Genomic DNA, 25,536 nt, shown 5'->3' with positions numbered 1-25,536 from the left:
GACTCACTCTTTGTGCCCCATGATTTCACTCCGCCACAAACAGCGCAGCGTGACCCATGCCCGTGCCGATGCACAGCGTCGCCACGCCGACGTCGCCCTTGCCCGCCCTCCTCAGGCCATGCATCAGCGTCGCCACCATCCTCGCGCCCGTCGCGCCGAGCGGGTGACCCAGCGCAATCGCGCCACCGTCCGGGTTCACGCGCCCGTCCTGCCACGCGCCCTCGAGGCCGAGCGCGCGCACGCAGTGCAGCGCCTGGCTCGCAAACGCCTCGTTGACCTCCCAGCGGTGCACGTCGCCCGCCTCGAGCCCCGTGTGCCTGAGCAGCTTCGGCACGGCGAGCGCGGGGCCGACGCCCATCTCGTCGGGCGCGCAGCCGACCGTCACGCCCGCGACGTAGCGGCCCATGACGGCGCCCGACAGGCCGAGCTCGGCGGCGGCGCTGCGGCGCATCAGCAGCGTCGCGGCCGCGCCGTCCGACACCTGGCTCGAGTTGCCGGCCGTCGAGGCGCCGTCGGCCGCGAACGCGGGCTTGAGCTTGGCGAGCGCCTCGAGCGTCGCCCCCTCGCGGATGCCGTCGTCGTGCGCGACGGTGACGGCCTGCTCCCCGCCGACCTTGTTCCCCTGCTTGTCGACCTCCTGGAAGCGCGTCCGCACCGGCGCAATCTCCTCGTCAAAGGCGCCGGCGGCCCGCGCCGCCGCGGCGCGGCGATGGCTCTCGACGGCAAACGCATCCTGGTCGGCGCGGGAGACGCCGTACCGGCGCGCGACGTTTTCCGACGTCAGGCCCATGGGCATGACGCAGTCGCGGACGTTCTTGTCCTCGGAATCGCGCAGCGCGGGCCACACGTCCTGCGGGACGGCCCTGCTGCCGTAGTTTCTCGTCATGCTCTCCATGCCGGCGGCGATGCCGGCGCTGATGGTGCCGGCGCGGATCTGCGCGGCGACGGCGGAGACGGCCTGGAGGGACGACGCGCACGCGCGGTTGACGGTGTGCAGCGTCGTGCTGTTGGGGTAGCCGGCGTGGTTGAGGGCCATGCGCGCGGCCTTGCTCCCGCCGAGCTCCGAGAGGACGACGCCGACGGCCACGTCCTCGACGGCGGCAGGAGGGAGGTCGGGCAGCGCGGCGCGCGTCGCCGCCAGGACCGAGGCGAGCAGCTCCTCGGGGTAGGCGTCCCGCAGGCGGCCCTTGTAGGCCCGGCAGATGGGCGTGCGCAGGGCCGAGACGATGACGACGTCGGAGGGGGAGCGGACGAGCAGCTGCGCGGCGGCTTTGAGGCTCATTGTGGAAAACGGGCGGAAGCAAGCTCGGTGGATTTGGTGGAGAGTGGTTGTGTGTATATGGCTTTGGTCGCTTGTGCCGACTGAGACACGGCGATGAGAGTTTGGGGACTGGCCACAGCAGTTGCAGGCCGAGAGACGCTGGGAGAAGATCAATTGAAAGCCGCCGTTGAGATGCTACGCAGAAAATTGAGATGAAAAGACCAAATGACAAGCCAAAAGAGACGACGGGCTGGAGAATAGGAGAATGCAAGAGTAGTAGAGACCCTGGATAAATGTTGAAGCGGAATGGAAAAAGGTCAGAGGACGGAAATCTGGGGTAAAGCTCCCAGCATCGGAAGTGGGACACCAGAGTTCGGGTAGTGGCGGCGGCAGTTGTTAGTTCGCCATCCGAACGGGGAGACACACGGCAATGGGCACCGGCAATAATCACAAAGGTCGATATAAGCAATGACAAAAAGACTTGGAAGCGCTGCAATCATGTCCAGGTTGTTATTTGTATCCGCTTTGGCGCCGAATCTGCGAGCCAATTACATGAATATACAATTTGAAAGCAAAGAAAAAAACTCCATCCCACAGGGCCCCCGATATTTCCCAGTACATTAAACAATGAAAAGAAAACCCCCCAAGCAATGCTATACACAAAATACTCCATTCATAAAGCTGATTCATAAAACGTGTCGTTATCCACCGCCGTACACCTTACTGGTACTGAATTCCGAGTCCCACGCGGCGTCCGTCGGCATCCGCGCCGGTACGGGCCTTTTTCGCTGGGCTCCCGTGGTCCCGCCGTGACTTTGCCGCCGTCTCGGCATCCGATCCAGACAGTCGCCTCTTCTCGGACCGGCTGGAGTCTGGTAGCCTGGAGCGCGGCTTGGCCGGGGCAGGTTTGGCAGGCAGCTGGATGGGGCTGCCGTCGCGCGAGTCGCCCGAGCTCGCGGCGTCGAAGCTCTGACCGGGGTGCCGGCGGAGGAGATCGGTCGCCGCCTGGCTGGCCTGGCTGTCAAATACTTGCGACTCGCTGGCGTTGTCGCTTCGCCTGCTGTGCATGGACACATTGGTGCGTATGGCGCCGGATGCTCTCCTGGCAGCAGCGACGGCATCCTCGCTCTCGTCGGCGGAGATGGTGCTCTCGCGGCTCTTGCGACGATGACGTCGGTCTGGGGTCACAGGCGCAAAGTACTGTTGTGTATACATGGTGCGGGGCTCTGTCTGTGGCACCAGCTTGGCGGAGGGAAGCAGGACAGAGTGCTCGCCACGGGGATGGTTGACTGGCGTGGTTGGAAGAGACGACATGGACTGGGCATTGCGGCTGTGCCGGCGGCTCTGGCGAGGTGTGGACCGTGGAAGAACTTGGGCAGGCGTCGAGGGAGCACTTTGGTTCTGATCGTTCTGGCTGATAGCCTGCAGAATCATTTCTAAACCTACGTCCTTTTCGTTGCCATGTGTTCGCGCAGTGTGGGACGACTGCAAGGGTTGAGAGCTCTGGTGTGGAGTGAGGGCGCCGTGGAAGATGCCGCCAGGGCCGCAGAGCATCTGAAAGTGCTCTCGGTTTTCGCGAATACGGTTGAGGAGCATGTCGCGCTCCTCCACCAGGCCCGCCGTTTCCTCCCCCTTCTGCTGGATGACCCTTTTGGCGACACGGACACGCCGTTGCAAGCTGTCGATTTCCTCCTTGGCTGCGTCGTAAGACGTCTTGAGCTCAAAGTATTTGGTCGTCATGGTATCCGAGGGAGAGCCAAACTCGCGCTTGGCCTGCCTGGAGTGCTCAGCGCCGCGAAGAATATCGACTTGGCGGCGAACCATGTCATGTTCGACCGCGGCACGCTTGGATTCCTCATCGGCCTGCAGGCTCAGCAAGCTGTACTGCAGCTTGTGGTGGGCCGTTTCCATATTGAGCTTCTGGTTCTCGGCGATGCAGGTCTGCAGCATGGCGCGCAGCTGGTCAGCAGAGGCGTCGCGGACCTGCTCAGCGGAGGGCGCAAGGTAGGTCGACGAGATGTCGCGATCGCGCAGGGTGTTGAGTATCGTAGCGGGCGGAGAGACGGGGGCCGTCTGCTGGGACTGGGAGAATGCTGTGATGCGGCGATTCGTGGCGGCACCAATCTGCGACGAGGGCGGCGGGGTGAGCGAAGATGGGATGACCATGGCGGATGGTCTGTCGTCGTTGACCTCGGTCTTGAAGGAGGCGTTGGGATCCATGGGCGAACCAGGCCCTTCTGTGGACGGCAGAGTCACCTGCGATAGTGGTTCCTGTATTTCATCCATTGGTGTAGTCGGCGCAGATGGGCTCGGACGACGTTGCTGTTGGCGCTCCGTGGCCGCGCGGGAGGCCATGATTGTGTGACGTGAAGCTATTGCGTCGGGGGTGCTGCAGCGGCGGAGAACCTTGCTAATCTCAGAGCGCGATATCTGTGGTTGGAAAGAAAAGAAAGCAAGAGCGTGCCGAAGAAGTGTCAACGGGGTCCCTGAAGTGTTGGATGTCTCAGAATGCGACAGCTGGGTGCGGTCGAATTAGCACGGCGCGGCCGAAACCAAACAAACGGCGCGGCGGCACGAGTCGTATGGTGCGCCAGTTCAAAGGGTGAGCGGGTTGACGGAGAGAAGAAAAACTAGAGAAGCCCAACGGTTGATGGCTCGTCTGTGTTGATTCTCGTCGACGATGGAGAGTTTCACGGCGTGGACCAGAAAAAAAAGTCAAAATGTAGGTGGTGATGTCGGTGGCTGGTGGGACGTGAATATTCAGAGGAGACGGGCTGATGACTTTGTGCACGATGGGTGACACAGCCTAAGCTGTCAACTTGGGCGCGCACAGGCGGGCGGGTGGGTTGCTGCTGGGCAGAAACGGGTGTGATGGGCAGACAGGCAGGCTAGAGGGGACTCGGGAGACGTTTGCAGAAAATGGCGAGGCGGAAAACAGGGGACGACAGGGGGGGGAAACAGAGGGGGCTGGCAGGCGGGCAGGCGGGAGACAGCAGCTGGTTGCGCTAAAACGAGCATGAAAGAGCGCTAGAATCTGCTTGCCGGTCTCAAGGACAGGGGTGTAGGGGTGCCAGATAGGGGCAGCCGGTGGCAGGCAAGCAGGGCAGGCACAACGAGGAGGGGGTTGGTCAATGCATCTTTCAGCTCACCAAAGCGTCCGCAAACAGCTCAATATTTACACGAGCGAGATTGTCCTCTAAAGGGCCAAGATTGCAGATTGAGACAGAATTATGAGCATAATTTTCGGCAGTATTCTGAAGAAATCGAGACGCCTTTTACAGTTGCCGAGCGAGAGATGTGCCGTGTAGGTAGGACTGTGGACGCAAACAGCCCGCAAACAGCCTGTGCCGTGCCTGGGTCACCCGAGACACAGAGACCGAGACAGCGCTGCCATTCACAGCGGCCTTGGCTCAGCCTCACTTACACCACCTCTCCATCCAAGTCATGCATTCAGCATGCCCACCAAGTGCATAAGGAACGCTTCACTCATGGTTAGTCTCCTTCTCACTGCACCGCAGTCTTGCGCCACTAGTTGTACACACGCCAGCCTTAGTAGTTGTGTGGCTTTTTGCCCACCTCGATGGAACAATTCACCACGCCCACCCATCGTGCGTTTGTAGCATTTGGACCAATTTGCAAAAACCAAGAGCAAACCAATAATGAAAAAAAAAAAGCTACTCTTTCCCCTGCCTTTCCCACATGTCTAAATACACCAATGTAAGCCGGCTCAAGTGGCGGATGCTTTGACAGAATTTCGCAGCGTCTGATGGACGTATTTGCGTCCTGCTCATATGCCACCGCGACTAGTGGGATCTACGTCTACGGCGAGAGACTCAAGGTCGTAGCAGCATAACTGGCACGTCATCAGTATCGCGAAACCACTGAAAGCAGTTTTGTGCGTTGTTGTCTCCGGTACGGTCGTCGCTCAAGTACCGGCCGACGCGGACTGAACGTGCTGCCCACTCAGCGCATAGAGTGTGACATGACTTCTAGACTCGGCCAGGTTTATGTGTACTGATTTTAAATGCTTGCATCCTACGGCTAGAAACATAAGACTATGAGTCACTTTTTGCATTGTAGATCAAGATTTGGTAGTTGCAAGAACTCCCATAGACGACAGCACTGTCCTAGGCACGTCCAGTGCGCATTCAGCACTGCTCGAGGTAGTAAACTCCAAGAGAAAATCACAGCTTAGGATCCATCGTTGTGGCCAAGTATACTCATATTCATACAACTTCTATAACCAAATACCAACACGATCTATATGTCTGTCTATAAAAGACGCCGATTACAACTTCCACCAGTACAACCCAAACTCCAACGCCAGCACCCAACGTCAAAACGTCAAAACCAAGCAAACACAACGACCAAACCATCCAGAGAAAGAAGTTTCCATATGTGGGAGGCCGGGGTATCGTTTTATACTAGCCACATTAATTCTCAGCCCTCGTGTTTGACCACGTGCAAAGAGAGTCGTACCTTATTTAGCCTGCCCCTCCTGGGTCGTCTGCGACTCCTCGTCACTCTGCTGCTTGCTCTTCCTCTGCATCTTGGACACCTTCTTGGCCACCTGGCGCACCAGCTTCCTAGCCAGCAGCGCCGGCAGGATCACCGGCCACAGCAGTAACACCGCGAGCCACCACGCCCCCACCAGCGCCCGGTCCCGCGGCGTGCCCTCCGAGTCGAGATACCACTTAGGCACCCAGTGCCCGGCCCGGCCCTTGCCGTTGATGCAGAGGATACATGACGCGCCAAAGAGCAGCCAGCCGACGACGGTGACGGGGATCAGGATGCGGAACGTGCCCAGGCCGTTCTCGCTGGGGCTGTAGCTGAGATAGTCGGCGGGTGTGTTGACGGCCGCCGCGCCGCCTTCGGCTCTCATCGCAAGCGCGGGCGACGAGAGGATGGAAGTCGCATCGACCGGAAAAATTGTGTCGGGGTGATCGATCATAGGGTGTGTCGAGATCGCCGGGCCAGGAGTGTGTCGGTGGTAGATGTGCATCGTGTAGTTGCTGCGAGCGTGCGGATAGATGTATAGCGCTGAGTGTAAATATTTTGTCTGACGATGGAACAAATACTTCAGCTGGAGTAATCATGGCCTCTTTATATGATGACTGAGAAAAAATTGCAGCGAGGCGTCGGATCTCGTCCAAATGAGTTTGCAGAAGCGACGTACGTGGCGGCGCCTGCCAACTTTATATTTTCCCGCAACAACTCGCGTGCATAGTCCTAGAAACAGTTTTTTAAAGCGCTTTGTAATTAGTTCGAGATGTATGCCCAGGTGCATTCCTAGGCGTAGCGCCATGCCCATCAGCGTTGCTTGAATTTCCTCCAGTACTCCGCGGTTATTACCATATATATACTATCAATGGCTTCCACTGCTCTAATCGTCGTCGCCATTTTGCTCTCTCCAGCGCTCCATTTCTTCTTCCGGGACGCGTCCACGCAGCCAGTGCAGAGTCGCATGTGTTCCTTGCTCCAAAATGTTCCACCTAGGTACCTTGAATCTGTTGCCAGTAACATCAAGGCGCTCCAGGCCGCCGGCACCGCCGAGAAGACCAATCCTGGGCTCCAACTGACCAATCTCATTGTTGGCAACTTCCACAATCTTCAAACCCTTGATGGAGTCGGAGCGAAGTTCTGCAATTTGGTTGTGACTCGCAAACAAAACGCGTAGACGTGGGAACTTGTCCAAAAGGCCTAGAGGCAGGCCTGTCAAGCGATTCGTAGATACATCAAGCGTCTCAAGAGAAGGAGCGTCAAGGTACTCCAGAAGGGGCTCCAGCGATGTTATTCTGTTTGCAGTCAGGTTAAGTTCTTTCAAAACAGGCAACTCAAGAGGCTGCTGCAAATACTTCGCTCCAGTAAGCTGGTTGTTGGCCAATGAGAGCGACGTGAGGCCTCTCGAAAACACCCCCAAACCCTCTGGCAGGGCAGAAAAAATATTATGATGAAGCAGCAACTGTCTTACTGTTTGCTTGTCGTTGGCTTCGGCGCACTTGACGGCATCCAGCACGGAACTACCTGTGCGAGACCGGTCGAGGACTCCACCTGCTTTGACTTGCCAATCCTCGAGTGCAGGCATGTGAAACTGTGTCTGGACACTGTCCATGGTTTGCGAGCGAGACCGTGACGGTGACTGGGGACGAGATGTTGGGGGCGTTGTAAAATCGTCTTCGGCGTCAGACTTGCCGTCGTCATCAACAAAATGTCGGTTAGTCGCCCGCATTTTATCAACTTCCGCCAGCTTTCCCATGATGCCGACAACATTCTCGCCCTGTTCTTGATAGGGAGGTGGAGGCTCCAGTCTGCCAGCGAGAATTTCCTTGAGCTCATCCGTCGTAGCTGTGACAAATTTCTTGTCGCGAAGTGGATTGCCACTGAGTCGAATCATGGAAAGGCTATCCATTCTCGACAGCTCTGGAGGCACCACGCGGATGTCGTTTCCGGAAAAGTCAACCTGGCGTAGCTTTGTGAGGCTCATAAAGCTTTCATGAATAGCTCCAATTCCGTTCTCATCAACAGTCAAAGTGAGCAAACTCGGCCAGGATGACATGTCTGGCAGCTCCTGCAGCCTGTTCATAGACGCCGACAGCGTATGCAAGGCAGGGAAGCTGACCACTGCGGCAGATGGCAGCAAGTATTTGATTTGATTACAAGAGATGTCGAGTGTCTGTAGTGTACGCATTGCGTCGATGGGGTCTTCAATCAATGTGCCAGTCAACCTGTTCTTTCGAAGGACAAGTTGGCTTAGAGGCAGACCCGCAATAGCAGCAAAAGAGATGGACTCGAAGTTGTTTTCAGCCAGATCCAGTATCCGAAGACGGCTCATCTTGTGCATGTCCTCAGGAAGGCAGGACAGCTTGTTATCATGCAGATCCAGGACTTCAAGTCCATCAAGTAGAGAGATGGCGGCATTCAAGGGGCCAGAAAGACTATTGCTAGCGAGCTTCAGGTCTCTAAGGGCTGTCATTTGTGAAAGTATCTGAAGACAGTTGTTGTCGAGATTATTCTTGGACTACTCTTATTAGCGAAATGTTTCGCACAGACAAAGGGCGAGACGTACCAGGTTAAGGGATGTAAGTTGACTCAGACGGCGAAATCCGAGAGGCACTGCTGCGAGCTTGTTACCATGAAAGTCCATCGTTTCTAAACCACCAAAGATGTTGGGTGGCGCATCTTCGTCATTGTCCATATCGAATTCATCGAGTATCGTGTCAGGAAACAGCACGTCATCCAGACTCTCAAACTGATTATCAGCGGCAACCAGGCGAGTCAAATCAACGCTCTCAGCCCAACTACCGCCACCAGACATGGCTTCCAGGTTGTACATGTTGAGAACCTCGGCAGGCATCTCCTTGAGGCCCAGCGCGGAAATGTTTAGACGACCACTTGTTCGACCGGTGGCGATGCGCTGCTGGAGCACCTTGGCACCAGCCGGTTCGCTCTTACTCTGGCCGAACGGGTCAGGGTGTTCTTCAATGCCAAAGTCCATGCCGCCACCCATAGAAATGGGAACAAAATCCGAGCTCGGAGGCGCTTCCAACTTGGAGGAAACTTTCCGGGCAGCCTTTGCCTTTGCAATCTGATCGCGGAGTGCAGCAGATGACTTTCTATGTGCGAGACCTGGACGATCTTCTGAGGCAGCATTGCGGTTTTTGGCTGGTGCTAGAGGAGCAATACCGCCATCCCAGGAAGACTGATCCCCAAGTTCCGAAGTGGACGCATTTTTGCTCGCTGGTAGGGCCGGTTTTTTGAAGAGACCATTAGAGGATGCTTTTGGCTTGAGCGATTTCATCGGCGTAGGGCGCGACTTAAGCGGCGTCGGTGTGAATTGTTTGTCGGGGCTCGGGCTTCTTTCGACTGGCAATGACTTAGAGACCGATGCCAGAGATGGCTTCATTCCAATACGCGATTTGGGCGTCTTGCTGAGGCGCTTGTCTCCGACTTTCTCCGGAGTACCATGGATCGTGGAAAGAGCAGATTTGTATGCCCCGGGGTACCCCTCGTTGTCAGCTCTGGAACCGGGACGGCTGGAAGACCTCGACGGAGGGCGCCCGGAGCCATCAGAGTTGTAACTGGAGCCAGGCCTGGAGCTGACACTGCCTGAACGTGAGCGAGGTCGGGCGGGGTCGAAGAATGACGAAGATTTTCGGCTGAGCGCCGGCGACGAAGGTATGTTAGCGAGGGTCTCCATCGTGCGTTCACTCAGTGACGGCCGAGGTTTTCTGGACTGTGTGTTCGGTGTTCGAAGATAATTCGCATCCTCGGTAGGGCTATCAAGCGTCTGTTCTTCAATTGGCGATGCATCGTCATCATCCGGAAGCAGCCCGGCTCGGCTGACTCGGCGGTTGCTTGTAAGCTCATCGCCGTAGGGATCGGTAGGCGCAGAGGCCCTGCTGGGGACTCGGTCAACGAAGAGACTCGTACGTCTCTGGGAAGTCGAAGAAATTCGTCCACCGGGTGGTCTTGGTGCTGGCGGGCGGCTGATGCTTGCTGAACGGAGCTGTTCTCGAGAAGCAGCCGGTCTGAGTGGTGTGCCACCAAGCGACTTGCGCACCTTGGGGTTGTGAAGTTCGGTGGTGCCGGCGGGGCCCGCAGGTGCAGCCGCCGGAGGGCGAGCTGGAGAAGCCGCTGGAGAGTTCGAAATACCGGACGAAAAGTTCGGCCGCGGAATGCCAGACGCACGAGGGACTGGCAGGCGAGAGGCACGTGTGGCGCCGGGGCGCTGCGTTGAGCTGTCCATGTTGGTGGTGCGTGGGGTGATGTTCTCTGGCAGTTCAAACAGAGACTCTTGAACCCGAGGAGCCAAAGAGTGTCAATCGAAAGAAGCAATTCGTCACGCTCACGGCGCGGAGGAAGGAGGAGGCGGGATATTTTGTCAAACGGACAGGTGCAAAAGATTGTCCTGGTTAGGAAGTATGCATGGACAGGTCTCCGCACAATGTAAACAAAGACGGGAGCCTGTGAAAGGTACGCCGCTACACCAAATGTGGCGACGGTAGTTTCGATTGTTACAGCGCAACACGCGACAAAATGTACAAGGACTTTTCCGCAGAAAATTGAAAATATTGTTCCTTTGTGAAGAAAGTGAACAAGTGAATCGAGGCCCCTGACGCGAAAGCGAACCCAGCGATCCAACGCGCAGATTACTCGCAATTTAGACTTGCGACAGGGGCAGATCCTCGCCGAGCCAGGATCTCAGGACAGTCTGCGCTACTAGGGGAAAGGGTTCCCTGACTTTCGGGCCTAGCGGGCTCTTCCGAATGGCACCCGGCCAATCGCCCGCGCGTGGCTTCAGGGGGAGATGTGGTGGTGGGGATGTGATTGTGCCGCTATTTAGCAGAGCAATCTGGGACAGGGAGATTAACTGGTTACCTAGGTAGTCCGTAGTGTGCCCGTGTGCTCCTTAGTTGCAACGGGACGACAGAAGCTGTGCTACTGCGAAGTTGCTAAACTGAACTTTGTCCCTATCTCTAATCTCATGCCATGTCAATGCTAATGGAGAGTAATTCAAATGGCGTACGCAGCTTCTCCAACGCAACCTTTACCAGGGTATTGATTCTACTTGTCGGCAAACACCTAGATGTAGGCACTGGCGGTTCAGTAGCGCGTCCTGTCTCCATGATTTGGCTCGCCGTATTGCTAATTTAAAATTAACGTCGCAATCGGTGCGCCCCCTGGTCGAGCCATCCTTCGGCGAACAGTTCATTTCTGTTCATAAATCCTAAATGCCAAGCTTTTCAACGAGAAGATGAATAATTCTCGTTTGACGCTATGCTGCTAGACAAATCAATATGACGGTGCGCAGAATATACACAAACGTGAACCCGTACAGCTACTCTTCATCAGAGGAAATAACCAAGACATTCACCCCATCATCCTCCGAGTCTGATGAGATGAGAATAGGATCATCCAACGAAGAACTCGTAGCCTCAGATGTCCTGTCATCGCCACCCAGCTGTCCCAGCATGGCTTGTCTTGTAGCCCGTGTATTCGATCTCCGTGTCCGCGAATCCTCTTCGTGAACCACACTGTTCTTCTTGTTTGTCTGTTCCACCATCTTCCTCTGCTCCGTCTTCTCCGCCTTCTCCATGGTTTTCTTCTCCTTTACTTGTTTCTTCTTCTCCCTCACTTGTTTCTTCTTCTCCTTCACTTGTTTCTTCTTCTCAGCCCCGCCTTCCCAACTCGCGAGAACCTCACGGACAGCACCATACACGGCCTTTCTCGCATCCTCGCGGCTAGTCTTCCCCCTGACGAGCCTGTCATAATCCGTGTGCATGTGCCGTACATGTGCTGCCACCGCCAGCCGCACCTTGTCCTCGATGCCCAGCTTGGACGTCCTGCCCACCCTGCCGCTGCGCTTCTTCAGCGCGCGCTGCAGCACCTGCTCCCTGTCCACGGTGGGCATCTCCGAAAACTGCTTGCGCAGCGCCGTGTCGAATGTGCTTCGTGTAGACTCGTCGCGGGCCACCACCGCGGCGCGTCGCGTGGCGCGCGTCTGATGCTCCTCGCTGTGAACCTCGTTGACAATGTCCCTGGGCGCACGCAGGCCCAGCGTCTTGGACCCGGCCCGCACGACGTACAACGTTTGGCCCGCCGCGAGGGTTTTGCGGCGGCAGAGCGCGGTCATGAACGGGTAGCCTTTGCGTAGAAGCTTGTATCCATGGGGCATCGGCGCGCTCGGGGAGACGGTGATTTCAGTAAAAGCCATTTTCTGCTGGTGGGCGCCAAGAGCGGCTTAACGGCCACCACAGGCTCTTATGAAGATGTTGAAATTTGCATAACCGCACCAGACTTCCGAAAGTCAAGCAGCGTAATGTGAGCAGTAAGTGATTGTTGAAAGTCGACGTTTCAATTGGGGCTGATCGATACGTACTGAAGCTTTGGTGGGGCAGCACGATGCCTGCCCTGGAACAAGGCTCCAGCGACGTGACAGTCTTGTTATCAACAAATTCTTTTATAATCAAAAAGAAGCGAAAGTTTGCTTCATTGATTCACAATAAACATCTAAATACTATTACAGCACCAGCACCCAGCAAAGTCGCCCAATCAACGCCTCACGCATCATCCGAGCCAAGCTGTTCTGCAAGGTAATCAAAGATGACTTGGTGTGTCCGAAAGAAAGCTCCTTGATGACAGTGCGTGTCTGCGCCTTCATCTGACCGCAATCTGACAAATTTATTCTCACAAGTCAGACTTTCTCGGAGGAGCTCCGGCTGGCCTTTGAGAAAATGGTCATTTTCAGCGTCGAGAATCAGGCACGGAGTGGTAATGTCCTGGCTCAGCCCCTCGAGCGTGTATATCTTTGTCGCCCTAATTAGCTCCGACGCCGACTGCAGCCCGAATGTCCATATTCCATTGCGCATCGCCCAGCGGATGCCAGTCGAGAAAGAAGCCATCGTGCCAAAGAGCCAGTTGCATACCGAATCGTACTTTTGAGCGACCAGTCTCTGAACAATGGATGGTTGGTGCGCTCGAAACGCAGATCCAAAGTCCAGCACGCCGTCATCCAGGATTAGTGCTCGGGCGCGATGCTCCTTGGTGGCCGCGCGCGCCACGAGATAGCCGCCCATGCTCCAGCCGAAAACGACCATGCCTTTGTCGTCGACTTCCTTTCGGGTCAGGGCATAGTCGACGACGGGAGAGAGCACGCGCTCCCAGTCTGGGCGAAAGTACAGGTGCTGTTTTCGGACAGCCGCTCCCTGTCCCGGGCCGTCAATGGCAAGAAAGTTGTATCCTCTAGCTAGAGCCGCCGCTCCAATCGCAAACCAGCCCTCGCTCATGGTCGAGTCATAGCCGCCATTGAAAATGATTGTACGACGTGGTGTCGCGGCCCTGTCCACGCTGACAAAGTATCCCGGTAGTGTCGTATCTTCATACGGGATGGTGATGGATTCATAGATGAACGGAGACAATGCCATCGCCTCTTCAAAACAAATCTCTGAGCTTGTGAATAAGGAATGCGCGAGTTTGTCGTGGTCGACGTCCTCCCGTCGGAAAAACTCAGCCGTGCGAAAATAGTTTGAAGCGCGAAGATATGCTTGGTACGCACTTTCATCGTTCTCCACGGACTTGGAGTGCTCCGCTTGAGACATTGCGCGCTTGGCAGCCTTTTGCCATTCGCGCGCCCAGTCATCTTCGTTGCCAGGACGAACGTTGGAGCAGATCGCGACCACTTCGGCAATGTCTGCGCCGCCATAGTTGCTGTAACCCGCAGCGCGGAGTGCCTCGTAGCTAAAGGTCTTGTTGGATTTGAAGAAACAGTCGATAGTCATTGGCGCGATGCTGAAAATGTGTCTGTTTTGTTTGATCTCAGGACTCCAGTGAAGGAGGAATCGGGGTAGACTTTATATTGATGAGAACTCCTCCCATTGCGGACGTTCGGTGCCGAACTGTACTGGTCCGGCCTACCCGGCCCGAAGCGTGCAATGGCGACACAATCGGCAGAACTGGGCAAGCCTCGGCAGCCTTGGCAGTCCAATGAAATCTATCCTGTTCATGACTTTTTTTTTTTCACGCGAATGCTTTTCGGGATGACAAAACGTATCATTTTCGTATTTTATCCTGGCTGATGCCGAAGTACAAGGCCAAACACACGTTGGCACTGGTGGCACTCGGTGAAGTCACGACTCGAAATGTACCGTGGTTAATAAAATGCGATATCATTTGCATTGATGACTAGATAGTATCAAAGCTAGCTAAATGTCTTCCACCCTTGCTGAAATAGGCTGGATGGCTCATATCCCGCAAACTGCTCAACCCCAGCTTCTACCAGAGACAGGCCATACCACTCGCTGTCTGCAAACAGATCCACGCCGCCTGTGTATGGGCCGCTGGTCACTTCACCCATGTTGGCATTTACTTCGTGTTCCTCATTCATCGGACGCAAAGATGAATTGCGAGCCTCTGTCACGGGCTCTCTCGCGTTGCCACCTGAGCCTGATTTCTGCGGATCATTCCCCGATTGCTCGGTTCGCTGCAATGTTTGTTTGTTGGTTTGCTCGCGCGACTCCGATAGATGGGCCTGTAATGCCGAGCTAAGAACCTCCCACTGCAACGATATAACGTTAGCACCATTTGCGTGCGACTCTCAGGAGCATGAGGGAGACGTTGGTACTTACTGGTTGCTGCAAAGCTCTCCAATAGGCTCTCAAGGTGTCTAAAAGTCGGGTGATATCCTTGACAGCACGAAGCCTGTCGGAAGTCTTGTTTGCATTGACGGAACCTTCGGCCGCAGGCTGGTTTCGCCGAGCAGCCTCTGTAGAGAGAAATACCATGCTCACCACAAACGCACCGTAGCCGAGAAGCGGAGGCAGACGCGAAACATCCTCGTCTCCATGGAGGTATGGTATTAGTAGCTCTGCAAATCGATCTGCATGGCTCAAAACTGTTTCCGCTGCCTTGATTTGTGTCTGGCGATGGTTATCAAGGTTTCGGTCACCGGGGATGCCCGAAAATAGTGGGACGAGTAAAGAGTGCAAGACAATCTGGCATTGGTGATAGATGGCATCATGAAAGAGGCATAGATTTTGAGCCTCAAGCGTATCATCGTGTTGGTAGACAAAGTTTCTGACAGAAGTAGCGTCGTCAAAGAGGAGCATTGCCAAGTGCGAAAAGTGATGTACAGACGTGAGCTCGCCGCTGGTGATGGATGCCGGCCGGTCTTTGCAAAGTAACTGAACTTTGGCCCTGGAACGAAAAGAAGTATTAGCCAATCATGGGCAAGTCGAATTGCAGAGCGGCCCTTCCTACCAAACTCCAACAATTTTAATCAGCGAGCCAGCGGGGGTTGGACAGCGTGTATCGCTCGTGGGGCCTCGAGGATCCACAGAGATAGCGTGCCAATACTTGTCCATGATCTGATTGTAAGTGATCGTGTAGCCAAGTGATGTCGAGGAGATGAAGCCTGGGAGTGGTAGCATAGCGGCCTGCTTCCATGCTGAGTCGATGTATGGCTCCGGCTCCATCACGATGCAGGTGGATATCCAGCACGCCCAGAAGCATCGCCGGCCAAGTTCGATGTCGATTGATGCACTAGAACTTCCATTCTCGCCGGGTAGCCTTTTGTCAAATCCAAGCAGCTGGCATGATCTATATGCAAGGGCTGTAGCTTCGTCAGCTTAAAGCTCGGCAACGGCCTAGGTTTTGAAGGGTCGGGAAATTTGTAACTTACCAAGACAGAGATGTGCTGAGTGAGGTTGGCCAATTCCAAAACAGTAAAGCTGTATACATTGCAAAGCTTGAACCACCATCAATGATGGGGACTGAATAGCTAACTGTGTGGCTTCTTCTAGGGCAGCTTTGGCCCACGGGAGTCCGGATGATTGATACACACTAAGAATCTTGAGTTCTTCATTTGAATTTGCTGAAGATCTGCTCTCGCAGTTCTTTGGTTGAATGAACCTAGAGTTGTCAGGGTCTAGGTAACAGCCAGCGTAGCGAGGTGGGACATACAGAGTGGCCAGCGCAAACAAGGTCCGGAGCAGAGCGCGATGAACTTTGCCCTCGATGTACTGCTGAAAGAGTAGAGGCTTGTGAAACAAAATGGAAGCGTTGTACATGCGCGCAAAGTATATCTCAAGCAAAGCGAGGCCTAGCGAAGTTGGCGGCAATGGTGGCGGCTGGCTGGACTCGAGCGTAGACCCGCTTGCGAGTGACGTTGACGTGCGCAGCTGATTCTGATAAGACTGATACATAGCACGTCAGTAAATGCGGAAATGGTCAATAGTGCCTGCTACCGCTTACATTCGAAAGCACGGGATATTCTGTTACCAGACTAGTGGGTGTACAGCCCACCGCATCGTAGCTCGGAGTATTCGCCTGTTCCACGGTGTCTTGCCTCGAACTGCGAATCCGGGGGGTTGAGGCTCGCGGGGTAGGACGTTGATTCGATGCTTGCTCTTCAGAAGCTAGCGTCTCTGGCGATCCGGAGCCAACATCGGGAAGCTGGCTCGCGCCGACACCATCACGAATGCCGTCGGCCCCCCCACGTAGAAGTCTCTGCTTGCGTTTGCCGCGGGGGCCCCGGCGATCCGGAGGAGCAGGATACGCACAATTGGCGCTGAGTCGGTGGCATCGGCCACACACGGGGTTTTCACGGCCGCATTTTAACTACATTGAATTCACTCTCAGCAAGCTACTTCGTCGATGACTGAGTAAAGGAGGGGGCGCTGTTGCTATACCTTTTGTTCGCGACAGCGAAAACAAGCTGTAATCGATAAACGCGATGACTGGTGACGGTCGCTTTCCTTGTCACGAGCAGACTGCATTGTTCCGACCATCTTAAGAGTGTGTTCGGGCCGAATGGCGCCTCGCGCCCGAGAAGGAAGAATCAGGTTCGGAGCGTTCGGAACAGCTCACGTGCATGCCCCGATCATGTTCCGGATCGGGCCGATGAACGCTGGAGGCCAGTAGTCCATGTCCGACACCTTACAGAAATTACTTGCATCGCATATGACTGACAGCGGCCAATTGGTGTAGTTGGGGTGCGATTATTAATGGGTATCGAGGCTCTCGATTTGCTTCAAGGTGGGGGCTGGTGTATTACTCCCTTTATGCAGGTTGACTTGATGAAGCATAAAAACCAGTGATAAATCTACAAAAAAAGTTATTTTTTATTTTTGAGTAGCCGGTATAAATATGACGCTTTTTTTCTTATTTCGTATCGAATGTCTTTCACAATCACTTCGCAGCGCGCCTCGGGTTGAACCAAGGCAGTCTTTCTGGACCGCCCTAGAGACTTGAGCAGCTCTATGAGAACCGTGCAAGTAATGAAACTTCACATCACCGCCCTACCTAACACAAATTCTGTGCCAAAAAAAAAACATTGTTTATATTATCAGTAGTCGAAAATTGTCTGGCCACATTTAACTTGTCGTGACATGGCCGGGCCGGCCCCAGTGCGGCTGCGCTCATCTCACACTACTTGTATCTATCGCCGATCGTCTCTGCACCCTTCTCGGCTACAGCGTAGACAGTGCTGAGAATATTTCCCCGAGGAATGATAGGAAAAATGCTCGCATCGCAAACTCGCAAGTTCTCCACACCTCGAACAAATAATTCTGCATCGACCACTCCATCAAGATCCGCGCTTGCCATTACGCAGGTTCCACACGGGTGATAGTTGGTCGCACCATGCTTCCTGATGAGCTGCTCCAGGTCCTGCTGCGAGCGCTGTGCAGGGTCGATGCCGTCGGGAAACCATCGGCCGCTGGGCTGCATTATCTGCGAGAATTGCGGATTGTCAAGAAACCGTTCAATGTGAATGACATGCCTCGCCAAAACCTCAAGGTCAAGTGGGTGAGACAAATAGTTCATATCAATGGTAGGGTGATCAGCTGGATCTTGGCTAATGATATGCGAAGATCCTCTGCTGAATGGATGAGCTAGCATTGCCAAGACTGTCATGTATTTGCCTGCCGCGGAATCGTCAGGTCGTACATAGCGCCGCGCCGGAAGCAACGCCACGGTCGCGCTGGCTTCACGTGGATGCTGGAGCATTCTTCTGTTGAAATCGAACTGTAGCTTCAACAAAGGCGCCAAGTCCGGAGAGCATTTTTCGACCAAATCTTCCAGGGCAACTCTCTCTGAAGGAGTCTCGAATAGCTGAAGCGGCCAATAGGCATAGCTGTAAGCAGTCCCTTCAGACAGTACTCCTGTACGGTGGCTGTTGTATTCCGTCTGGGCGGCGTTTGCCCTTGCTCGGTCACTGGCTAGGCCATCGATTATATCGAGACTCGATTCAACTTCAATAGAAGGGCCAAAGTTGAAATGATCTTGAAGATTTTCTACAAAACATTAGCCACGGCATCGAACAGTTGAGGCATGCTCTTACCTCCTACGCTCGGAAGATGAAACAAGCATTCAACACCCGCCTTCACAAGAACATTCTGATTTCCGATACCAGATACTTCAAGAAGTTGAGGGCTTCCAAATACTCCGGCGCAAAGCACGACTTCTCGCCTAGCGCCAGCAGCGACTGATTGGCCATCTTTCTCATACAACACACTTGTTGCGCGCAGCTTATTGTGAGTACCATTGGTATGCTCAAAACTGACCTTTCTTACGCGCGCCTCTGTCACTATCGTGAGGTTATCGCGTCCACGAGCTTTTTGCAAATAGGCCTTCCCGGCATGACTTCTCTCGCCTTTTCCATTTCTGCTGTCGATCGCATTTGTGGTTGTTGTGCCCCCAATGCCTTGGCCGTCTGTCCCATAACTAGTATGGAAATACCCCAAGGCTCTGAAGGCTTCTTCCCATGCCGTTTGAAGCTTGTTCCAATCTCTTGGATAAGATGCTTGAATGGGGCCCTTTGTCGGGAAAGCGGCAGGCGAATGCTTCATCTGGTCCAATGTCTGTACAGTCTGAAACTTGTCGTAAAAACGTTGCATCTGTGCCCAAGACCACGCGCCATCTCCGGCTATTTCAGCCCAACTATCATGCATTGCTTGGTTGGGAAACACAAGACTATGCGAATTGATCGCGGAGCTTCCCCCAAGCATCCGTCCTCGCGTCTGCTGAATTACGCGATTATCTGCATTTTTTTGCGGAGTGGTCTGGTAATCCCAGTCATAATTTGGGTCTCCAAACATTTGTCGACTGCGAAGCGGAGTGGTGACTTTAGGATCATCGTTATTGTCCGGACCAGCTTCAAGCAAAAGGATTTGAAGAGAAGTAGTCTCGGACAACCGAGCCGCAATAACGCAGCCGGCGGTACCGCCTCCTACTACAACAATGTCATAAATTGCAGAATTCGATCTCATTGTTTTCTAGCCGCAAAGGCTGTTGATGCGACGATGGAGCATTCAGAAATGCCTCTTCTGATCGCGCTTATCCTGTAACCCCGCTTCGGAGCAACGTTTGTGTATTTCGTACGGTAACACACCCCGATCTCCTGCACAAAGCGTACGCGGATGACGAAATACAGTGCGGATGTTTATGCGTCCGTGGGCCCTCTTGATTGTCGAGTTCCACATTATGGCTTCTTTTAACAGTCAGATCGCGACAAAAAAAATGCATTTCTCATTATCATTAGTTGGATGTTGGCGTTGGCCACATTAAGGCTCTGCCATAGCCCAATCCTCCGTCACTGTAGTACCACGGCGCGCCCATAAGATTCCACAGACCTCATGGTGGACCCCCTCCTCCGGAGAGCGCGATACCAAATCTGTGCCCGACGATATTCGGCATGGTTCCCAGAATCAGCATTTCCGCCTGCATGCGCCAATCCTCTTTGCAGCCAAGTCCTCTGGGCAATGTGCCTTGCAACAGCCTCCCATTTGTACCCATACAGGTATGCCAGTCTGAGAACGGAAAGAGTCAATGGTGCGGCAATGGACCAGTACAGTCCAGAACTTTACGCCATGTCGCGAACATCAGCTATGTTCATGCCAGAGAAGCTCGGGACAAACGAGCTGCAAAACACCACGAGGTCAATCCCAATTCTGTGCATGTGTACTGCCAATTCAAGGAATTACTCACAGCGGCAGGAAAAAAGGGGCCACTAATGTGAACACTCGAACGGCTTTGCCATGTCCTTCATCTGGTACCTCGATGTTCTCAATCACTCTTTGGCGCAAGTCAGCCAGCCCGCGTCTAAAGTCCTCCACATCTCGCATCTCGCGGTTCTTGGCAGCTTAGAGTCGACCCAACAATGCTTTTTCCAGGGGAAATCTCGCCCCCCGTTCTCTATTTGCGATCCGATGGCTTGACTTACAAGGATAAAATGGATTAAGTCGGAACGCTACTGCAAATTAAGCACAGCCAACTTGCCTGAATGCGCCGGGGGGACAAAGAGCGGTTACAAGAAGCACAGCTGCGGCGTGTAAAAGGCCACTCTTGCGCACTACATTCCACCACTGCAGACGGAGAAGCCGTGAAAAGAAGTCGAAGAGACGATTCCGAATATCAAATAGAAATTGAAATCTGTGGGTGGCCGCTAATTGGCTTGTGGCTGAGGATCCAAAAGCGTATCACCGTCTGCTAGCTCCGACTTAAACACATCACAGACACTGCCCAATATCTGCTCAACTAACACTAGACGTAATAATGAAGATAGAACGAAAAACCAAGTAAGATACTAAGCCAAGTGAGTACTTAATTTCCAGTCTTAATTACTATTCTACCAGGGGTGGCAATAGCTACGAGGGTCAAAACTTTACAGCTGGCTCTTTTAGAGAACTAGCCCACGACATCCCCCGTAAGCCTTCTGTAACGCTCGCTTTGGATTGCACGTTAGGTATTGAACAATAGAGAGCGGCCTTCACGCTTCTCAGAAATTACAAGGAAAAGAATAAAAAGATTATCTTAGGGCTATCTAAGTCATGAAGCCTTTTGACCAGTTCCATCTGCTTTGATGGTAGTTCTGCAGTAGCTTCAAATGTGTGTGTTTCGCCATGGAATAGAAGCGGTGATGGGCTTCTGGAACTCCTACTGTTGTGTCTGTCAATGGCCAGTTGTTGCGACGAGAGACGACAGTGTCAAACAGCTTGCTGCCTACCCCAGGGCCTCGCCATTGAGCGGAAATTCGGTCAAAACGTTATATACAAACCCAACTGTAATCTCAAGATTCGCTAGGTCAGACAGATACACGCCACACAATGCATCCCGCACCTTTCACGTTTGACTCTGTGCGGCGTGTCTCAACCATGTTCTCACATTTGCGTATACAAAAACTTCTGCAAGCGCTCCTTAGTATTCTCCTTTACTTCAGCTCCAGCGATGCCGAATCTACCGTCATCTCAGTCCTATCCGACTCGTACTGACCCTGGTACGTATTCGGCCTTGCGGGGATATGCTCCAGAAACTCCTTTGTAACTTCACTCTTGGGCATCGCCATGACGGCGCGCCACTCGCCCTTCATCTGCACAAAGAACCGATCCCCCAGCTTCTCGTACGGCACACTCTTCGGCCGGACGGCAACCTCCCCCGACACGCTGCCGCCCGCAGGAATCTCCTGCACAAAGTCCACCTTGGGCGGCCACAGGCGGTTCACCTTGATGCTGTCCAGCGCGACGGGCTTGGCATCAGCAGGTGCGGCGGGCGTGAGCTCGACCAGCCCGAGCTGCACCACGAGCTCATCCACCGGGGAGTCATAGTCGAGAAAGGAGACAGCAAAGGGGTTCTTGTTGGTGATGGTGGCGCGGAACGCGGGGGGGCTCGCGGAGGGGACCTGCGCCAGGGTGACGACGAGCCCCGGGATGGGATCTTGGGATGTGTCGGCGGCGCCTGTCATTTTGCTCAACTTGGCGGCGATGCTGACGGGCGGTGTCGGCGAAAAGTAGGCGAGGAGAGTGAGGACGGCGACGGCGCCAATGACGATGCGGACAAGACTGTGCGATGTCTGGGCGGGCATTTGGTACGTGGTACTTGGACTGCGCGCGAGTGTGAGAAGTGTAGTGCAAATGAAGAATCAAGTTCAGGCAGCAGCAGTTGGAAGAAGAAGAAGAAAGACAACGTCGTCGCCGCGGGGGCGAAGACGGAGCTTCTGGGGAAGCTTATTTATCATCCCGGACGAGCTTCCTGAAATAGCAATAGCTCGTTCGGCAAATCGCTTCGGCGGGGGAAGCTAGCATGAACAAAAAAAGAGGTGGGATTTGCTCGCCACTACCGCCATGCTACCTGTCAGCGTCCATAGCCAGGCCCGCGCAAGTCCTTCGGGAAATTGCCATTATTTGTTTTCAGAACTGTAGATCAACGTAGCCAAACGGCTCTCTCAACTGCTTGCGACATTCCGTCTCGGGCGTTTCGTCATCATGGCAGAGGAGGCTGCCGATCATCGTGGGTCTATCGTCTCAAAGTTAAAACGTGGACGACCTTCTAGATTAGGAAGCTGTGGACAACACATCAGGTTTCGGCCAGGATTGAAGAAAATCATCCTCAAGCAAAAGATAAACAGGCATAAAGTCATTCATAAGTCATTACAATATCGACACTAAAAGTAAATGTAAACCCCAGGTATCCAAAAAAGAAATCCCAAACATGAAACAGGAAATAAATAGCCATGAACAAATTTCGATCGTATACATCCTTGTTGAAACCAGTTCCGCGCATCGCTGCCCCTTTCTATTGCTCATGTAAGGCTGGTCAACATGGCGCGCAGCAGGCCAGCGGGTGGTCCTGAAAGATAACCAAGTCAGCGGCCGCTCCGTGACAGAAGAAACGTTGATAGTAAATGACGAAAAGAAACAAGGACCAAGATTGTATTTCGGATGCTACATCGTGGATCCGAGTCTATCTATAGACTGAAGCTGGCAGGCTGAGGGTGATCCTACCTTTCTTGTCTTTCTCGATTCTCGCAGGCTTGGGGTGGCTGGTGACGCGATCAAGTCGCTCTTCGAACACGACGAGCTGGCCATCTTCCATGCGCTCGGTGCGTACAATATCGTATTCTTCTTCATCGCGATGGTGGTGGTGGTGGTGGTGTCTCGAGCGCGAGCGCCCTTCGTACTCGCGCTCAAGGGCACGGATCTCAGCACGGATGTCGGATCTTGCGCGGGAGCGGGAGCGGGAGCGAGCTCGAACAAGAGGTGCGACGACTAGTGTATCCTCTTCATAGTCGTTCTTGAGGTAGCGAGGATAGTCCTCGCGGATGACCGTCTTGTCCACAATTTCAACGCTGCCATGGCCATGGCCATGGCCATGGTGGCTCGGAGAGCGTGGGTGAGCGTCCACGATGACTGGCGCATGCGACGAAGGAGCTGGGGGCGGGGGAGCCGGAGCAGGGGCCTGGATATATATTGGTTGCGGGGTGGGGGAGATGATGACTTCTTGCTTGATGTCGTCATGGTGCGGGCTATGGTGCTCCTCGCGGCGCTCCTGAATGATCTCGCCAGCAGACGACTTTGCAGGCGCAGGCACAGATATGTCTACCTCAGCTGTGATATATTAGCCCAGTTCGAGTCGTTCAAGTTTGACGAGGGGCTTGGCTACTCACCTTTGGTGTATTCTTCGCTCAGTCTGAGGAGCTCATCAATGTGCTCCTGGCCGAGGGCCTTTTGAACAATGATTGTGCCTCCCTAAATACGTTAGTGTTTGCGGCACGCGCAATCTTGCAAATTTACTTACCTCTTCAACGTAAGGGTATCCCAAGTCGATAATGATCTTGGTCGAGACAAGACGAGCGGGGATACGTGTCTTACCCTTCTTTGGGTATTCTGCGCGTACACTGGTTCCACCGCTGCGGCTGTGGCTGGACGCACTTCTGCTGCGCGACCTGGAGTGACTGCGGTGGCTGCGGCTGACTCGGGAGGCAGCTGGGCTGCGGTCGCGCTCGATCGTGCGCTCGCGAACGACCTCATGGAATTGTTCCGGGCGCTCAGAGCGGGGAGGGGGAGGAGGGTAAAATTCGTCGCGGTAAGGGTCACGGACGGGTGCAGGCCCGAGTTCCCGGGGCGGTTCACGGTAAGACTCGCGATAGGTATCACGCTCGTCATACTCGTAACGGGACCTAGCGGGCGGGGGAGGTGAATGACGGACGAGAGGGCCAGGTTCAGGGCGACGGTCAAAGATGTCGCTTCTGGGTCGGCGGTATTCACGCTCCCTGTCGTCCAGCGAGACCCCACGCTCAAAGTCGCGGGCCAGATGGTCGGCGTAGCGGGGTTCCTCGTAGGCAGGGCGGCGGCGGTCGACATCAACATCGCGCTCGTAGAAACGATCGCGCTCCTCTACGTCGACGCCTCGGCCACCTCGCATGTAGTACCGGTCGTCCTCGACGACTCGGTCGCGGGCATACCCGCCGCTGGCGCTGCCGCCGCCGCCGCCGCGGTCGCGATCGCGCTCATAGTCGCGGTCACGATCGTAGTAGTAGCGGTCTTGTTCGTAACGGTCGCCGCGGCTCATGATGGGCGAAAAAAAGGCTACCGACCGTTGCTGGCGTGGCGAGGCTTGGGAACGAGTGAGCGAGCAGGCGGGGTCGAGTACCTGTAAGGTAGGTAGGACAAACGGGCGGCGGTGGGCGCAGTATATAACGAAGCGCTGCTGGCACCAGGGGGGGCAAGACAAGCACGGGTACAGCCGTTGAGAGGAGAGAAAAAAGAAGAGAAACTAGCGAGAAGAAAAAAAAAGGGGGACTGATAAAGGCCGGAAAACTGCGCTGTGTGGGTTCGTGAAAGGAAAAGAGAGGGCTGAAAGAGGCCCATTCAGTGCGGGCGAGTGCGTACGAACGTCAAACTGAGGAAGAGGAAAGACTCAGGTGGGAGCAGATGGATGACGTGAAAGTGGCAGTGCGCGCCCCGCCCACACCTTGGGTTGTGGCGCTGCGGCCCTCTGGCGCCCGCCTGGAGCCGGCGCTGCAGCCCGCTGGAGTCCACTGAAGCCCGTTGAAACCTGGAAAGTGCCGCCCCGCGAAATGTGGGCTCCAGGCCTGCTCAGGGAGGTTCCTGGCATATATTAGCGGTCTGGATGCCCTGAATCAAGGCCCGCGAGCCACTGACCTCACCAGCTGCAGCTTCTGAGCGTCTCTGAGGACGTCATGATGCACTAGCCACACCACCATCTTGCAGGAACATCTCTCACTCGTGAGATGATGAAGAGATACGGATACTTTCCACCTCCCTGCCTCCGTGCTATCTTGCGTTGCAACTCCTCCCCTCGGAAGGCATCTCCATCTGACTACTGTATGTACCTAGTCCCTACCTGCTTGCTACCCACGCCTTTGACTGCAACTCGCACCCGCAGCAACGCCAGGCGGCTCGTGCCCACCCACCATCTCATCCTCCTTCCATCCTCGTGACCTGGTTGGTCCCTTGCTCGAGTCGCCTGGCCTTGGTTTGAACAAGCCCACCATCCATGGCCTCGTCGTCGTCGAGCAAACGGTTATGCGGCTTTAATTTCGCGCTCCAACCTACTGACTGGTATGACTCTGATCTCGCTCACCTTTGCGCCGAGCCCTGGCCACTACCGTTGGGCCGCAATTCCATTAGAAACGATTGGGCACAAACTCTATGATCCAGAGGGGAATAATCATGCCAAAAACTTGCCAAGCTCCCAGTCAGCCAAGCATCAACCGCCCGCCCGGTGGAGATCGCCCCGGACTCACCGGCCCCCAACCCAACGCCCGACATGCAGTGAAACAGGGCACGCCAACCTGCTGGCTGCATCTTGCATCTTACCTTGCACCCGTTGCTGTAGTTCGCTCAGGCACAGATGGCGCGCTTTGATGCGATTTGGCCCAATCTCCATCCCGAAGCACTGCCCAACATGTCAATCTCATGCCATTAGGTACCGATCGGGAGGCACGGCGCCGGGTGGTGGGCTACCGATGGCATATGCAG

At 54.8% G+C, this 25,536-nt stretch overlaps 11 protein-coding genes across 12 annotated transcripts; 1 reads left to right on the top strand and 10 right to left on the bottom strand.

Moving 5' to 3' along the window:
• Window positions 1–25: 25 nt before the first annotated feature.
• Window positions 26–1,282, bottom strand: LMH87_011300 (uncharacterized protein; the record flags this gene model as incomplete). Of its 2 annotated transcripts, none has more annotated exons than XM_056200418.1 (1): window positions 26–1,282. In XM_056200418.1, the coding sequence occupies one exon, from the start codon at window positions 1,280–1,282 to the stop codon at window positions 26–28; it is 1,257 nt and encodes a 418-aa protein (XP_056052268.1). The 2 variants fall into 2 exon arrangements, with proteins under 2 accessions (XP_056052268.1, XP_056052269.1); XM_056200419.1 differs by having other exon boundaries at window positions 26–1,036.
• A 699-nt stretch (window positions 1,283–1,981) lies between these two features.
• On the bottom strand, window positions 1,982–3,547 carry LMH87_011299 (uncharacterized protein; the record flags this gene model as incomplete). The annotated part of the gene is made up of 1 exon (XM_056200416.1): window positions 1,982–3,547. The coding sequence occupies one exon, from the start codon at window positions 3,545–3,547 to the stop codon at window positions 1,982–1,984; it is 1,566 nt and encodes a 521-aa protein (XP_056052267.1).
• A 1,501-nt stretch (window positions 3,548–5,048) lies between these two features.
• Window positions 5,049–6,263, bottom strand: LMH87_011298 (uncharacterized protein; the record flags this gene model as incomplete). The annotated part of the gene is made up of 4 exons (XM_056200415.1): window positions 5,049–5,114; window positions 5,635–5,685; window positions 5,741–5,759; window positions 5,818–6,263. The coding sequence occupies 4 exons, from the start codon at window positions 6,261–6,263 to the stop codon at window positions 5,049–5,051; spliced, it is 582 nt and encodes a 193-aa protein (XP_056052266.1).
• A 381-nt stretch (window positions 6,264–6,644) lies between these two features.
• Window positions 6,645–10,007, bottom strand: LMH87_011297 (uncharacterized protein; the record flags this gene model as incomplete). The annotated part of the gene is made up of 3 exons (XM_056200414.1): window positions 6,645–8,279; window positions 8,328–9,895; window positions 9,950–10,007. The coding sequence occupies 3 exons, from the start codon at window positions 10,005–10,007 to the stop codon at window positions 6,645–6,647; spliced, it is 3,261 nt and encodes a 1,086-aa protein (XP_056052265.1).
• A 1,029-nt stretch (window positions 10,008–11,036) lies between these two features.
• LMH87_011296 (uncharacterized protein) lies at window positions 11,037–11,975 on the bottom strand (the record flags this gene model as incomplete). Its single annotated transcript, XM_056200413.1, has 3 exons — window positions 11,037–11,041; window positions 11,098–11,104; window positions 11,469–11,975. The coding sequence occupies 3 exons, from the start codon at window positions 11,973–11,975 to the stop codon at window positions 11,037–11,039; spliced, it is 519 nt and encodes a 172-aa protein (XP_056052264.1).
• A 346-nt stretch (window positions 11,976–12,321) lies between these two features.
• Window positions 12,322–13,539, bottom strand: LMH87_011295 (uncharacterized protein; the record flags this gene model as incomplete). Its single annotated transcript, XM_056200412.1, has 1 exon — window positions 12,322–13,539. One exon carries the CDS (start codon window positions 13,537–13,539, stop codon window positions 12,322–12,324), a length of 1,218 nt encoding a protein of 405 aa, XP_056052263.1.
• A 419-nt stretch (window positions 13,540–13,958) lies between these two features.
• On the bottom strand, window positions 13,959–16,545 carry LMH87_011294 (uncharacterized protein; the record flags this gene model as incomplete). The annotated part of the gene is made up of 7 exons (XM_056200411.1): window positions 13,959–14,315; window positions 14,386–14,953; window positions 15,017–15,368; window positions 15,438–15,667; window positions 15,719–15,951; window positions 16,010–16,375; window positions 16,447–16,545. The coding sequence occupies 7 exons, from the start codon at window positions 16,543–16,545 to the stop codon at window positions 13,959–13,961; spliced, it is 2,205 nt and encodes a 734-aa protein (XP_056052262.1).
• Window positions 16,546–17,185: 640 nt separating this feature from the next.
• LMH87_011293 (uncharacterized protein) lies at window positions 17,186–18,606 on the bottom strand (the record flags this gene model as incomplete). The annotated part of the gene is made up of 2 exons (XM_056200410.1): window positions 17,186–18,051; window positions 18,099–18,606. 2 exons carry the CDS (start codon window positions 18,604–18,606, stop codon window positions 17,186–17,188), a joined length of 1,374 nt encoding a protein of 457 aa, XP_056052261.1.
• A 2,272-nt stretch (window positions 18,607–20,878) lies between these two features.
• Window positions 20,879–21,617, bottom strand: LMH87_011292 (uncharacterized protein; the record flags this gene model as incomplete). The annotated part of the gene is made up of 2 exons (XM_056200409.1): window positions 20,879–20,940; window positions 21,029–21,617. The coding sequence occupies 2 exons, from the start codon at window positions 21,615–21,617 to the stop codon at window positions 20,879–20,881; spliced, it is 651 nt and encodes a 216-aa protein (XP_056052260.1).
• Window positions 21,618–22,334: 717 nt separating this feature from the next.
• Window positions 22,335–24,103, bottom strand: LMH87_011291 (uncharacterized protein; the record flags this gene model as incomplete). The annotated part of the gene is made up of 4 exons (XM_056200408.1): window positions 22,335–22,381; window positions 22,537–23,139; window positions 23,199–23,280; window positions 23,330–24,103. 4 exons carry the CDS (start codon window positions 24,101–24,103, stop codon window positions 22,335–22,337), a joined length of 1,506 nt encoding a protein of 501 aa, XP_056052259.1.
• A 682-nt stretch (window positions 24,104–24,785) lies between these two features.
• On the top strand, window positions 24,786–25,092 carry LMH87_011290 (uncharacterized protein; the record flags this gene model as incomplete). The annotated part of the gene is made up of 2 exons (XM_056200407.1): window positions 24,786–24,879; window positions 24,941–25,092. The coding sequence occupies 2 exons, from the start codon at window positions 24,786–24,788 to the stop codon at window positions 25,090–25,092; spliced, it is 246 nt and encodes an 81-aa protein (XP_056052258.1).
• Window positions 25,093–25,536: the final 444 nt, after the last annotated feature.

This window comes from Akanthomyces muscarius, chromosome 4 (assembly GCF_028009165.1).
Source record: "Akanthomyces muscarius strain Ve6 chromosome 4, whole genome shotgun sequence".
Lineage (NCBI taxonomy): Eukaryota > Fungi > Ascomycota > Sordariomycetes > Hypocreales > Cordycipitaceae > Akanthomyces > Akanthomyces muscarius.
Note: the sequence above shows the minus strand (reverse complement) of the source record. Positions and strands in the feature narration are given on the sequence as shown.